The sequence below is a fragment of the Salminus brasiliensis genome, unplaced genomic scaffold (assembly GCF_030463535.1).
Source record: "Salminus brasiliensis unplaced genomic scaffold, fSalBra1.hap2 scaffold_58, whole genome shotgun sequence".
In the NCBI taxonomy this organism is placed as follows: Eukaryota; Metazoa; Chordata; class Actinopteri; order Characiformes; family Bryconidae; genus Salminus; species Salminus brasiliensis.
This window is the reverse complement of record NW_027326704.1, coordinates 12799-26769: the sequence shown is the minus strand read 5'-3', so window position 1 is coordinate 26769 and position 13971 is coordinate 12799. Positions and strand designations below refer to the sequence as shown.

General features: G+C 44.6%; 1 protein-coding gene across 1 annotated transcript; it reads left to right on the top strand.

The window, feature by feature from the left end:
- The first annotated feature begins 2692 nt into the window (after positions 1 to 2692).
- pde5aa (phosphodiesterase 5A, cGMP-specific, a) lies at positions 2693 to 12174 on the top strand. The gene is made up of 21 exons (XM_072672113.1): positions 2693 to 2949; positions 3410 to 3995; positions 5398 to 5487; positions 5655 to 5717; positions 6047 to 6136; positions 6388 to 6525; positions 6849 to 6916; positions 7022 to 7121; positions 7208 to 7280; positions 7424 to 7599; positions 8354 to 8398; positions 8516 to 8662; positions 8875 to 9003; positions 9888 to 9982; positions 10136 to 10223; positions 10608 to 10708; positions 10839 to 10916; positions 11438 to 11501; positions 11612 to 11686; positions 11808 to 11891; positions 12055 to 12174. The coding sequence occupies exons 1-21, from the start codon at positions 2693 to 2695 to the stop codon at positions 12172 to 12174; spliced, it is 2667 nt and encodes an 888-aa protein (XP_072528214.1).
- The last annotated feature ends 1797 nt before the right edge of the window (positions 12175 to 13971 follow it).

The window sequence follows — 13971 nt, the reverse complement described above, 5'->3', positions numbered from 1 at the left end:
GAGAGAGACAGAGAGAGAGAGAGAGAGAGAGAGAGCGACAGAGAGAGAGACAGAGAGAGAGAGAGAGAGAGAATGATATTAGCTCAGAGGAGCCATCAGAAACACCTTTAAAATATTTCAAATGGTCACCTTGCTCTCTCTAGTGGCCATGAGGTGGAAGTGCAGTGTATGTAAACACTGTAATAATAATAATAACAATAATAAGGATAGACCCTTAAAATACTGATCTACAAGTCCTCATCGTTTTAGCTTTTGAGCTTTTGAGGATATTAATGTTATTAGAGCTTCATACTGGATATTAATGCTATTAGAGCTTCATACTGGATATTAATGTTATTAGAACTTCATACTGGATATTAATGTTATTAGAGCTTCATACTGGATATTAATGATATTAGAGCTTCATACTGGATATTAATGTTATTAGAGCTTCATACTGGATATTAATGTTATTAGAACTTCATACTGGATATTAATGTTATTAGAGCTTCATACTGGATATTAATGCTATTAGAGCTTCATACTGGATATTAATGTAATTAGAACTTCATACTGGATATTAATGCTATTAGAACTTCATACTGGATATTAATGCTATTAGAGCTTCATACTGGATATTAATGTAATTAGAGCTTCATACTGGATATTAATGTTATTAGAACTTCATTCTGGATATTAATGTAATTAGAGCTTCATACTGGATATTAATGCTATTAGAACTTCATACTGAATATTACTGATATTAGAACTTCATACTGGATATTCATGCTATTAGAGCTTCAGACTGGATATTAATGATATTAGAACTTCATTCTGGATATTAATGCTATTAGTTCATACTGGATCTTCATTATCTATTTATCTGCTGGTATTTACTTTTTCTTTCATCTTATGTTAGAACTTCCTTGACTTTGATCACCCATTTAAGAATAGCTGGTCCACCTACAGAACCAAGTAAAGACACAGGTTCTTAGTGTCCTTCAGCCTACGTTTCTGACCAACATGAACAGAGAAATATTAAGGAAAGTAATGGCGTGAGCAGAAAATGGTCTGTTACTGCTTTGACAAAGATCCAGAAGCTCAGTATAACACTATGTTCATGGTCCATTGTCTCAACCGCCAAGTACTTGAGAAAAAAATAAGCAATACTTGCAAGGGGTCAGGGTCTGCCGGCACCTACCAGCAGAGGGCGACGGCATTGAGGCACTGTTGCCAATGGGAACTCCAATCCCCAGAGGTCCTAGGGGTAATCAGTGCAAACCAGACACACTTGGCGGTCACAGCATTTAAAGCTGTGACAAACTACCCTTCTCTATCACGCCTTTGTAGAGGAATGACCGGTACGGTGCACAGAAGTGAAAGAAAGAAAAGAAAGTAGGTTAAAAAAGGGACTTTAAAGAGGAAAAAGGAGAGAAGAGGGAGCTGTGAGAGAGAACAGCTCAAGACTCAAGCAGCTCAATAGTGAAAAGCGTCAGTAAGCTCAACCAACAGCAGGCTGAGGTTAACTGCCTTAGTCTAAGATACTCTGTGCTCGCTGCTGGCTCAGTGGTAAGGTGTTGGACCTCCATTGCCAGGGTTGCTGCACTGAAATACTTTCAGACCAGAAAAAACAACAGCCCAGCCCGTCCTCTTCATCCTTATATTAACTAGGGTCTTCAGGTAGGTTTCACTGAATTAAGTTCACAATGGCTTCCAGGAGACTTAGTGAAGTCTGGCGTCCCAGACCCGCTCCCCTCCAAGCTCACTTCATGGGATTTCACCAGATTACTTAACTTTGGTAACACTACACCACAGCCTATATCTCCAACCATACTACACCTTCAGTCCCCCCTTCTAATCCACCATAGATCCCTCAAGCACTTCTGACAGTTTCTGTCCCCAAACACCAATATCTAATATATGCCTGCCACCCTCCCTCTGTCACCTCAGCCACCAGATCTGCATATCTCTACCTTTCCCTTTCATAAGCCTCAACAACTTCATTCTCAAGCACAGCTGTGAGCTCTATAGAGGGAATGATCTGCTTTCTGAGTATAGGACAATACCCAGCCTCAGGGTAGTTACTGCAGTGTACTGTAGTTTAGTATCTATGTCTACAAACTTCCCATCTTGTGCAACGGCCCATTTACCAAACCCAGCACTCATTGTCCCTCTTACTGCCCCTCACGCACAAATCTAATTACCCCGCTTCCCCCAGTGATTGGAGCTCAGAACTGTCCCTCTGCCTGTCTGTGTTTGTATCTGAGGGAAGGTGTTTCAGTGCCACACAGGCCACAAAAACCCTGGCCAGAGCCCATTCAAGCACTGACACAGGGTCTTCATTTCTACGGCCACCCTGACCCCGACTATGGCCCTGAAGTCTGTATTTACAGAAACAGCAGCACTGTTCGGATCAGCTGAGCAGAGTTTGTTCCAGTTCCTTCATTTAAATCCGAGTGTTTTTAGAACCTGGACTGAATTCCTGTCCCTCAGACGAAGGGGTGATTAGTGGAGCTCTGGACCATAATCCTGTTCTCTGAATAGATAAAGTAGCCTTTGGCTGCAGTGGTGGAGACAAACCTTCCCAGATTAAGTGGACCTGGTGTGACTCTGCAGGGGAGAGGTGAGCAGAGCTTCAGTGAGCTTCACTCTTCTTCTGCTGGGTGTGCAGACCTGCAGTGTTCTGTCTCTCCTCACAGTTGTTAGAGACATCATGCCATGCCTCCACACAGAGAGCCAGGGGGGCGACCCCACCGACACCAAGACCCCCACAAACTCTGCCCCAGAGAGCACACGGAGGAGCAGGGAGAAAAAGGAGGAAAAGCAGAGTGGAAGAGTTCTATCTCCTTTGTGGAGCTTACGGACTAAAGCTGAGCAGTGGGGCTTTCGAAAGGGCCTGGAGGGGGAATCGGAGGGACTAGCAGCAGGGGCCCGGTCCGATGACCACTCTGACTCTACCAGCAATCGCAGGTACTTACACATGTCTACACCAGAGTTTGGGGTCGCCTGGGGTCGTCATGCTGTTTCTGTGGTTAATCAGATGATTTTTAAAGCAGCTTCATGTAATAATTGGTATTTTGTGCTTCTGGACGTCCCCTGTGTACTGATTTCACACAAACATTGCTGTTTATTATTTATTATATATTTGCACAGTACTTTTTTGCCTTCTTTGAAAGGAAGCACAAAGATCAAATCCCAAATCTAAACCTGATAAACAGAGGAAGCTGTGAAGCGAGTTAACTGCAGTTGTGTTTATTAGGTTTAATGAAGCTAAAGCTCAGTCAGGAAAAGTCTCTGTTGAATATGATTGATAATATAGATGAATAATAGGAACACAAGGATGTCAGTGATGTCCTCCTGTAGAGTTTGTGTTATTAATTATTAGAATTAAGTGCGTAAAGGCTCAAATATGTCATTTCTTTTTTGTCAGGATTAGGAAAAATGGCCGCTTCGTGAAAATGTCATCTGGCTGGGTTCAAATGCAGCCTGAGTTTAACATGCTTCTGCTGGGACGGCGCAGGGACTCCCACCCCCCATGTGGGTCCTCCTGGAGGCTTTCTTCCTGTGCAGCACTGGAGAGACCATTCTCTCTAAATCATTCAGAGGACTTTGGTGGGGCTCAGTTAGCGAGATTGCTTCTGCTTCAAGAATCTAGCTCCGTACACAAAAACCAGCAGCCTCTTTTCCCAAGATCAAGAAAATCACTGCACTCAACTGGGCCCTGTGGCTTAGGCAAAGGCTGCGATTGGATGATGAGCCTGTTGGGAGGCAGGTCCAGACATCTGAGGTTGCGTGAAATCTGTGCTGAGGTCCTGGTGCACTTCTGTGGTGTTCTTACAGCCGAACGCTGTAGTCTGGCCATGACAACCACAGATGAGGCTGGTAGGCTGGTTCTGGGACCTTTCTTCCACACAACAAAGAGTGGCCGGAGCCAAAAGCACCCAGACTGGGACAAACACATGATGGGACATGTAGAGAGCACAGGGTGGTTTCTCAACATCTCGGATAACTATGAGGTAATTATGCATAAGCAGTACAGTCCTGATACACCTCTGATTTCTGGCCTGGTTTCTGAGGGTCTCCTTGACGACATAGAAATGGTCTCCATGATGGTGCCCTGAATATGACCCAGAGAGAAATACAGAGTAAAAGAGTAACATGATGGAAGTTAGTTATGTGAAGTGATACTTTTTGGAAGCTCCCAGTCAGTGGTTGATGGTGTGTGTGTTGAGGGGTGGAATGCATATTTACTAACTGTTGCAGTATTGAGCACACCAGTATGGCTTTACTGAACCCAATGCTAAACATAATCAAAGGTGTGAAAAGTATTCACATTCACTCCTCAGGTAGAAGTGAGTGGAGATACCAGGTTTTAAAAGACTTCTATAGAAGCTGAAGAATCAACTGAAGCTTTTTACTCAAGTACTGGTTTCAGAACGACTTCAAGTAGAAAAGTAAAAGTAATGGAAGGAAAACAAAGGCCGAAAGCTTAGGCTGCGCCACAGGGGTCTATAGTGCACTACCCCCCCCCCCCCCCCTCCACAAAACCCCATTTCTCTAAAAGTCATAATGAGGAGAATGATCTATTAAAATGTTGATGTTAAAAATGTTGGGCTGCACTAGGCTCCTGTTTCAGCTGCAGATCTGCCCATTGAAAATGAAGCATTTCAGTAATATCAGCTCTATTAAAGGAGCGTCTCTGTGCTCTACTGAGCATTAACATGAGCTTCATGGAGGAAAATATGAGGAGTCGTTGTCTAGAAGTTTTACATGATATGTTTCCTGTACTGGGTAGAAAGTGTGTGTGTGTGGATGAAAAGCTGAACTAGAATAGAGAGAAAGAGTTGGGTGGTTGGAGGGAAATCCCTCAGTGACATTTAGCCTCTAATCCTTGTTTCTGGCAGACAGCCAGTGTTAAAAGAGACCTGTGGAGGTATTTCTGGGAAAGATCTTTATCTCTCGCACAGAAAGAACAGCACATTACACAACCTCAGCTGCTCACGCAACCTTCCAACTTTCCTGTCCAGCCCCACTGTAAGTGTCCCTTATCTCCACTGTAACCCCACCCAATCTACCTACCCTTATTCTACACAAGTAACACATGGACGTACCTGATTTACCATGCTGAAATTACCCAACCCTGATCTCCTAAACCAATCTTTATCTTGCCCTCCTTTCACCTAAAAGTACTGAGAGGAACCCACACTCAGAACTGGAAGCCACGCTCCTCTCCAGTTTTGTGGAGTGGTTTTAACAGAGGTATTGTGTTTATCCTGAATCAGGGTTAAAAATATGAGGGTTGTGAAAGTTGGAGCATCGAGGTGTGGTTGGTTAATCCTCTTCAGGATTGCATTAAGCCACGCCTCTCTGCCTTGTTTGAAAGTCTTTTTGTATTTTATAAGACTTTGTATTGCACAGGACCAACGATTTCATAAAGGAGTGGATGAGCCTGCAGCCTGTAAACCAAAGAGCATCCTGAGCTTACCCATTCTAAACCAGCAAGCAGAGGTCAGCAAACCACACTAACTTTAATGCTAGCATTAGCATCTTTATTAGCACATCCTGAACTCTCCATGAGTTTAATCCTTTACATCAAGATTGTTCTGCAGTATTTTAACACAAACACATGTTTCTAATGCAAGCTTCATGCTGTCTTACATTTGACTGTTCTGCAGGTTATTGGTGTTGTCATGGCAGTGAACAAGACTGGAAAAGTCTTCTCAAAGGATGATGAGAAGGTGTGTCGATGTCGCGCTAAATTCGCTGATGTTAGGAAAAGCAATTTATTAGTTTGTTTAAGTAATTGAACTGTTCTCACAATAGATGTGTGATAACATGGAACACATTTATTAATGTCTGTTAGCAGAGGTCCTCAAAAGCGTTGAGCCCAGGTTTCCCAGACATGGGTTAGGCCTAGTCCTGGACTACACAGCATTCTAAATGAAGACTCTCCAGTTAGTGGACGATCTGGTGTAGGACTAGGTTTACTTCTTGTCTGGAATGCCAACCCCAGAATATGAAAGTGCAGTACTGCTGTTTGCACTAACACTATGCTGTCGTTGGTTAGGTTCTGTCATCACACACAACCTTCTTAGGAATGATGTTGGAAAACAAACAGCTTGCTGAGAAGACGGAACAGCAGTGTCAACACAGCCAGGTACACTACAACATACCATGCTAAGCATGCTAACTGAACTTGCTAACCCTGTGGGATAATTACTCTGTTAAACACATAGGCTACAACAAAAAGAGATCTGAAAATGAAAAACTTCCTCAAAAGCTTTTTTGGAGTTAGGGTTAGGGTTATGCTTTTTTTCAGAATAAGCAATAAAGCCTGCGACTGGTCTCTGCTCATTACAGGATGTTCCTGCAGTGTGTTTGATTGGCTGTGTTTGGTTTCATTGACAGATTGTTCTGGAGCTAGTCCGTCTGCTGGCCGAACAACATCAGAGTCTGGAAACTGTACTTGTCAGAATGGCCACGGTCGTCCTGCATGCCTCTAAAGCGAAACTCTGTAATGTGTTTGTTTCAGATCCAGACAGCAAGGTAGCTCTGCACCTCCACCTAAGCACCTCCTCCACTTAAACCTATCCTCTGCTTGAACCACCCCCATCTCCCCAACGTCTTCTCCATCTGTACCACCCCTGCCCCTACACCTCCCCTCCACCTGCCTTTCCCCTCTACCTGAATTTCTCCCCTGCCAGAGCCTCTCCTCCACCTGAACCTCTCCTCCACCTGAACCTTCTCTAGGGCTCACATGCCTTTTTTCCATATCATATTTATATTCACTCAGCTGATTTGAATGTTTGTGTGTGTGTGTGTGTGTGTGTGTGTGTGTGTGTGTGTGTATGTGTGTGTGTGGGGGGCAGGAGCTGTTCTCGTGGATGGTGTGTGTAGAACACAATGAGCAAAGACAATCAACAAGCTCAGCCAGAAGGTTTGATTAAACTAAATTATTATTCCCAATTCTTTCCCCATACTTGGTCTGCCGGACTGGTCTGCTGGACTGGTTTGTGGGTTGAGGTTTATGCATTTGTTTTAGGGACGTGGACGTTCAGGACATCTTCTATGCGTATGCTGTGCGAGTTCGGAACACCATGAAGAAGCTGACCGTTGCTATGGAGACGAGTGTGACCCAGACGGTGAGTTCAGTAAGCCCCCCAGTTCACAGAGCAGTGCTGAGCCGTCTTCACTGATTCTAACGAACGTTTCATTGATATTGATTCAGGCGGCTGCTGGAGCTCGTCTGCATAAATTAACCTGCGCTCCAATCAGAGACAGGCAGAAGAGAGTGGTTCTGGGTAAAAAACTGTTCATTCTGTCTGTCTGTCTGTCTGTTCTTCTCCAGCTTGATGTTCACCTCCTATTTTAGAATTGCATCACTCAATCTAAAAAGTTCTGCTGTTGTGTGTGTGTGTGTGTGTGTGTTTGTGTGTGTGTGTAGGTGTGTGTCAGTTGCTGAATAAAGCCAATGCAGATCCTGATGAAAGCAGCAGTTTCAGCAGGACAGAGGAGCGCCTCCTGCAGGTCTTTGTGGAGTACTGCGCTGTGGCTTTCGTCACTTTCAATGTCCAGAGAACAGCAGAGAGGAGCGTGACCAAACTGACCATCACCGAGGAGGTGACCCCTGCTCAACTACTCACTCAAAAACAGTCCATGTGCTAAACAGTTCAGCCCGTTTCAATCTGAATCAGTTCAGAAACACTTCCTCCGATTGGGAGGAAGAAACCTTGAGAGGAATCAAGACTCCAATATGAAACCCATCCTCCTCTGGTCGACACCGGAGAGCAGAACCAATACCAGAACCAATACCAGAACCACAATAAAACAGCAGAGAATTAAGAGCCGTGGGAAAGTAAACGGACATGCAGTGAGGGTTAGTGTTGGACACAGATGGAACTTGGTTTCTGCCTTTAACTCATCTGAGCAGCGTGCGCTCACACACACACACACACACACACACACACACACACACAGACAGACAGTGGTGGGCAGTCATCACTGTGGCACCTGGGGATCAGAGCCTTTCTCAATGGCCCAGTAGTCGCAGCTTGCCAATCCCAGGTATCGAACCCACAACACTGTCATCAATAGCCTGGTGCTCTAACCGCTGGACAGCATTGCAGTGGGAAGCAGGGTAGTGGAGAGCCAGGTCTGGCAGTACCGGGACAGAACCTCTCAATTCATGGGAAAGAGGGGGAGAGAGAAAACAGGAAGGAAGGAAGAGCTCAGGGTTTAGGGGGAGTGCAGCAACACTGGGGGGTTTACAGTGTCAAATCCCAGAATCCTCTGGGTTCAACTTTTCTGACACAAATTAACTAGACTTATTGTTACCTGTGTGTGTGTGTGTTTGTGTGTGTGTGTGTGTGTCCAGGTTCTTTCCTACCACATGTGTGTGGCGGAGCTGGAAAATTTAGAGGTGAGTGATTTCATTAGTTTCTGTAACTCTGAACTCAGTGTGTGTAGATGTGAAATGTGTGTGTGTGTGTGTGTGTGTGTGTGTGTGTGTGTGTTTAACTGGTTCTCTTTCCTGCAGGAGTCTGTGATCCCCTCGGCGTCGGCGTTGGGGCTGGTGGACTTTAGCTTCAGCAACGCTGACCTGCCTGCAGCTGCTAACGTTCAGGCTGCTGTCCGCATGTTCCTGGACCTCAACCTGCTGCAGAACTTAAGCGTGGACTACAAGGTTCTGCACCCTGATCTGAGTTCTATGAAGCTAATGCTGAAAAGCATAAGTAACAAAAGGATAAAACTGTGCTATGTACAGTCCAGGTTCTAGATACCATGCTAACTGGTAGGGTATAAGCTTCCATTATGATCAGGTTCGTTAGCCTCCTAGCTGTAATGGAAAAGGGGGAGGGGTAAAAGCTTACATGTTCATCTTCTTTCCTTTTCTAGACTCTGTGTCGGTGGGTGTTGAGCGTGAGGCGGGGCTACAGGAGTAATGTAGCCTATCACAACTGGAGCCATGCATTAAGCACTGCCCACTGCATGTTCGCTATCCTCAGAAGGACAGAGCAGCTTCAGGTTAGCCACATTTAAAAGCAGGAGTTTTGAACTGGATTTCCTCGTTCCTCAGGTCCCTACTCCTCCATTTTAACTCCCCAAGTACAGATTTCTAAAAGTGCGAGAGGGGGCGCTGCACCAGGAGGCGCTGTACAAGTGAGCTGTGGTCGTAGAAGTTGAAGGTTGCGTAGATCAGCTCACCAGCACCTCCGGTGTGTTACTGTGCTTCTACCACAGTTCTGATATTTATTCAAACCTGAAGAAGAAGAAGAAGAACAGCTCGGATCTGTAATAGAGAGCTGCTGCGTCATCTCGATCGCAGTGCTTCTGTTGAGGGGGAAGTCGTGCTCAGTGTTCAGTGCTGAACCAGATTTTTAACTGGAACAGGAAGTACAAATTCTCACAGAATAAAGAAAAAAACATCAATTGGCATCAGTGATAATTAATCTGACACACCTCCATCATTCACTGTATCAGGACTGGTTCAGCACCAACCCTGTGAACCTGCTGGCTGACTGCTCTTATTGCAGTAATTATGTTCTCAGAAAATCTGGTGCTGAACTTGATTCTTCCAGCTGGGTCCTCTCAGTTCCTGACCCTAAGCCTAGTACAATTACCTTCAGTACCATCTAGCCCCTAGCTGATGAAACTCCAGCATCTTAATGTCTCTCTAATTTCTGTGTCTCTCAGAACTCAAGTTTAGAGATCTCCAACACAGAGTTCCTCACCGAACAACGTCTTTTATAGCCCAGTTGAAGGTAGACATGGAGGGAGGGAATGGCTTTCAGTACCTCCAACTTTCAACTAATGAAGGCCTTGATAATGAGCCAGTTCTTTAAAGGGTTCAGCCGTTTCAGCTCTGCTGTGTGTTTATAATGGAAGAGTAAGCTGAGTTTCTTTTTTAGAGGAATTTCAGCAGTCTGGAGATTTTGGCTTTGATGGTTTCAGCACTGAGCCACGACCTCGATCACAGAGGAGTGAACAACTCTTACATAGAGAGGTACTAACATTACACACCTCACCCTGTTTCATACTGCACTTTAGTACACACACACACACACACACTTTTATTATATGTGAAAAATAAAGAGCAGGTTTAGCGTCTAGAACTTCCATGTTTATGCCTGTAAAATTCTTCTGTTGTGTTTCTCAGAGCGCAGCAGCCGATAGCTCAGCTCTACTCACACTCCGCTCTGGAGCACCATCACTTCAACATTTGTCTGCTCATCCTCAACAACCCTGTAAGACCATTTGTCCATCCATCCATCCGTCCACCCACCCGGCTCACAGAAGAGCTTTACTCAGAAAATCTCCTCAGCTAGTTTCCAAAAGGTCCCTCAAGCTTGGAGCTGCCAAAAACAAAAGTCAGTGTAAAGACCTTCATCCTCGATGCTCACCGTACTGCAGCTCACCTGAGAGTCCAATCATAGTCTTCATCAGTGCTGACTGAAGTGCTCTTGGAGGAGGCAGCTAGCAGCACAGCAGAACTTAACCTCTGACCTTCCAGGTCCATTAGGCCATAGCTCCCCCCATCATCCACCCCTCCATCCAGTCATATAAACATCCATCCATCAATCTCTCTCTCTCTCTGTCTCTCTCTCTCTCTCTCTCTCTCTCTCTCTCAGGAGAGTGGGATTCTGGGTAATCTGTCTGCTGAGGATTATAAAGCCTGCATCGGGATGATAGAGAAGAACATTCTGGCTACAGATCTGAACGTTTACATGTAGTAAGTTAGTGGACCAGTAGTGGACAGGACATTCTCTACTTTCTGGATCTGAGAGATGTGATGAATTTCTCATGCTGTGTGTGTGTGTGTGTGTGTGTGTGTGTGTGTGTGTGTGTGTGTGTGTGTGTAGCAAAAGAGCTGAATTCTTTGAGCTGGCTGAGAATCAGACACTTCAGTGGAAGAACGAGGGTCATCGAGAGCTGCTGAGGTACACACACACACACACACACACACACACGGTTGTGACGGGTGAAATTAGGATGTCTGGGTGCTTTGTGAGTTTGGAAAGTTTGAAATGTCTGAAGGAACACCAGGGCTGGTCAGTGGGAGGGGTGGTCAGTGGTCAAGAGATTGCCCCTACTCTTCTAGAAAGCCTTTATACTAGATATTGGACAATTGCTGTGAGGAAGAGTATTGGATGGAACTCCATCACTTCAGAAGCCGCAGCTTCAGTGTTGAGGTTAAATGTGATTTTGGGTGATAGAGGCCCAGTCGTCCAGAGCTTATGGTGGTGATGAGGATGATGATGCTGGTCGTGGTGAGGAGGATGATGGTGGTGGTGATGAGGAAGTTGTTGGTGACGGACACAGGATGAAGAGCTGAAGCTGTGGAGAGTTTAGAGACTGGAACAGTATTGGTTGTTTTAAAGCTGCCAATGTAATACAAACCTAACCTCTCTTACACCCGTGTGTGTCTGTGTGTGTCTGTGTGTGTGTGTGTGTGTAACAGGTCAGTGCTGATGACAGCCTGTGATGTGTGTGCGATTACTAAACCGTGGCGAGTTCAAAGACAGGTAAAGTTCAGATGGGGGTTGGGTGGTCATCTTTCAATCATCTTAAAAAAGTCTTAAACACAGTCTCACACACACACACACACACACACACACACACACGTTGTCTGCAGGTCGCTCAACTTGTGGCAGAAGAGTTCTTTGCTCAGGGCGATCGAGAGAGGCAGGAGTTCAACATTCAGCCAATCGTGAGTCAGAACCATCAAACCCAGCAATAACCCAACAATTGAACCAGTGCTGCTTTACACACCTTTACTTTTAACGTGTGTGTGTGTGTGTGTGTGTGTGTGTGTGTGTGTGTGTGTGTAGGCAGTGATGGACAGAAGGAACAGCACTCGTTTACCTGAGCTGCAGGTTCAGTACATCGATTCCATCTGTTCCCCTCTGTTCAGGGTGAGGCTTTACCTCTCTCTCTCTCTCTCTCTCCCCCCTACCTTTACCTCTCTCTCCTTTTTTTAACTCTCTCTCTCTCTCTCTCTCTCTCTCTCTCTCTCTCTCCCCCCTACCTTTACCTCTCTCTCCTTTCTTTAACTCTCTCTCGCTCTCTCTCTCTCAGGCCTTGTCCAGTCTGTTTGAGTCTTGTGCTCCTTTGCTGGACGGTTGTATGAGGAACAGAGAGAAGTGGGAAAGTCTGATTGAGGGAGAAGAAGAAAGGAGACATGTGGTGAAGGAATGAAGATGGGCTTCAGTCAGTGTAGATATCTGGTATCTGATCAGGGGTCTGATCTCTTCTGTAGTTTCGTCTGGAAGAAGAATTATTTTATGTGTGATATCGTAGCTATTCAACACTGAAAACTGTCATCTACAGTGTGTGTGTGTGTGTTATTTATTCATTCATTTAGTTCTCTATCTATTAAATTATTTATAGAATTAAATTCGAAAGCACTTTCAAACTTTCTGTGAAAAAGTTTGTGAACCCTTCACTGACCGGTGAAGACCACTTCCATCAGCAACAACTTCAACCAAACATCTCTGGACGCTGCTGATCAGGGTTATTGACCCCTAAAGACATGCTTCTTCAACTTATTCAGGAAAAATGAAAAGGGGAATTTCGCAGCCACATTCCTGCTGTCCTAACCCCCCCTAACCCTAACACATGCTAGAATCCCCAAACTGGGATCATTTCAATGTTCTGATGGATTGTTTCTTTTCCTGAATGGAATAAAAGCTCATCACTGAGTTTCAGAATTCTTCCGGCTTCATCATTTCGGTTGGTATTCAGTGGGATGAGTGTGAACATAACATAAACAACTGCACCGTTACGGGTAATTACAGCAGAGGTGAGCGCTGATGGACCACTGCACTATAGAGGAGGTGTGAAAGGACGTCAAAAAAGGCGGAAATGGTAAACAAAGGAGACTCACAAAATGGTGTCCTCAAACAAAGTGAGACAATAAACAACAAAAAGAGTTCAATGAAAAAACCCTCAGTCGGCGGCGGGGGAGGGGGATGGGGGGGCTCAGTCTCGGGGGCTCAACTGAAAGTTGCTCATAAAAAAAAAAAGAATAAACTTAAAGGCGTGTGCAGGTTTTTCTGCAGCCTGTAGAGATGAGGATTTCTGAGTTTAGAGATGTTCTTAAGATATTAGCTGTATTAATATTAATATTAACTATATGTTGCTTAAACGATTGATTGATTGATGTCTGTGCTGCCGCTTACCAGCAGAAGGGGGCAACAGCAGCTACACCATCTTTTTTTGGTTTTCCAGCCTTTTTTCATTTCATTATTATAAGGGGTGCAATTGCACCCATTGCCTGTGCTTGCTGTTGGCGCAGTGGTAGGTTGCTGGATCAAACCTGGCTGGGAGCAACTTTCCTCCCACAGTCACATTACCCACATCACATTCCTTATATCACTTAAGACCAGAATCCAGACTGAATTTCTCATATATGTCATTTTTACTCAGGTATAAGCAGAGTTGTTGGGCCACAGCTTTTTCTAATATCTTGAATATAAATGTGAGGTTGGAGACGGGTCTGTAATTAGACGATACACTAGGATCAAGACCTGGTTTCTTGATTAAAGGGTTTATGACGGCTAATTTAAGGGTTTTGGGAACATGCTCTAGGCTAAGGGATGAGTTTACTATTGTTAAAAGAGGTCTGATTATAATTGGGAGAATTTCTTTTAGTATTTTAGAGGGAATTGGGTCGACAGGTTGTAGAATTTGCTGAGGGTTAGGGTTAGGGTTAGGGTTAGAATCATTAGTTCTAGTTCTGGCTGTGGAAGTGGGTAGAAGGCTTCCAGCCTTTGTTCTACAACTAAGTTCTGTTCTAAAGCAGCTCCACCAGGTGACAGCCATGTCTGATCTAATAAGCAGGGTTGGATTGGTTGTCTAATATTTTCTATTATTAAAATAGTCTATAAAAACATGACTGGTTAAAGATGTTAGAATCTGAAGTTTACTTTTACTGCATTTAGCAGACACTCTTAGAGCTTCACTGTTTACTGAAGAAGAAGCTCAGCTAGTTTA

Excerpts from the sequence above, each read along its gene's own strand:
- pde5aa (XM_072672113.1), top strand. The coding sequence starts at position 2,693 with ATGCCATGCCTCCACACAGAGAGCCAGGGGGGCGACCCCACCGACACC. Across the intron at positions 7,281-7,423 it reads GCAGAAGAGAGTGGTTCTGG|GTGTGTGTCAGTTGCTGAAT; the intron begins GTAAAAAACTGT and ends GTGTGTGTGTAG. Across the intron at positions 10,917-11,437 it reads GGTCATCGAGAGCTGCTGAG|GTCAGTGCTGATGACAGCCT; the intron begins GTACACACACAC and ends TGTGTGTAACAG.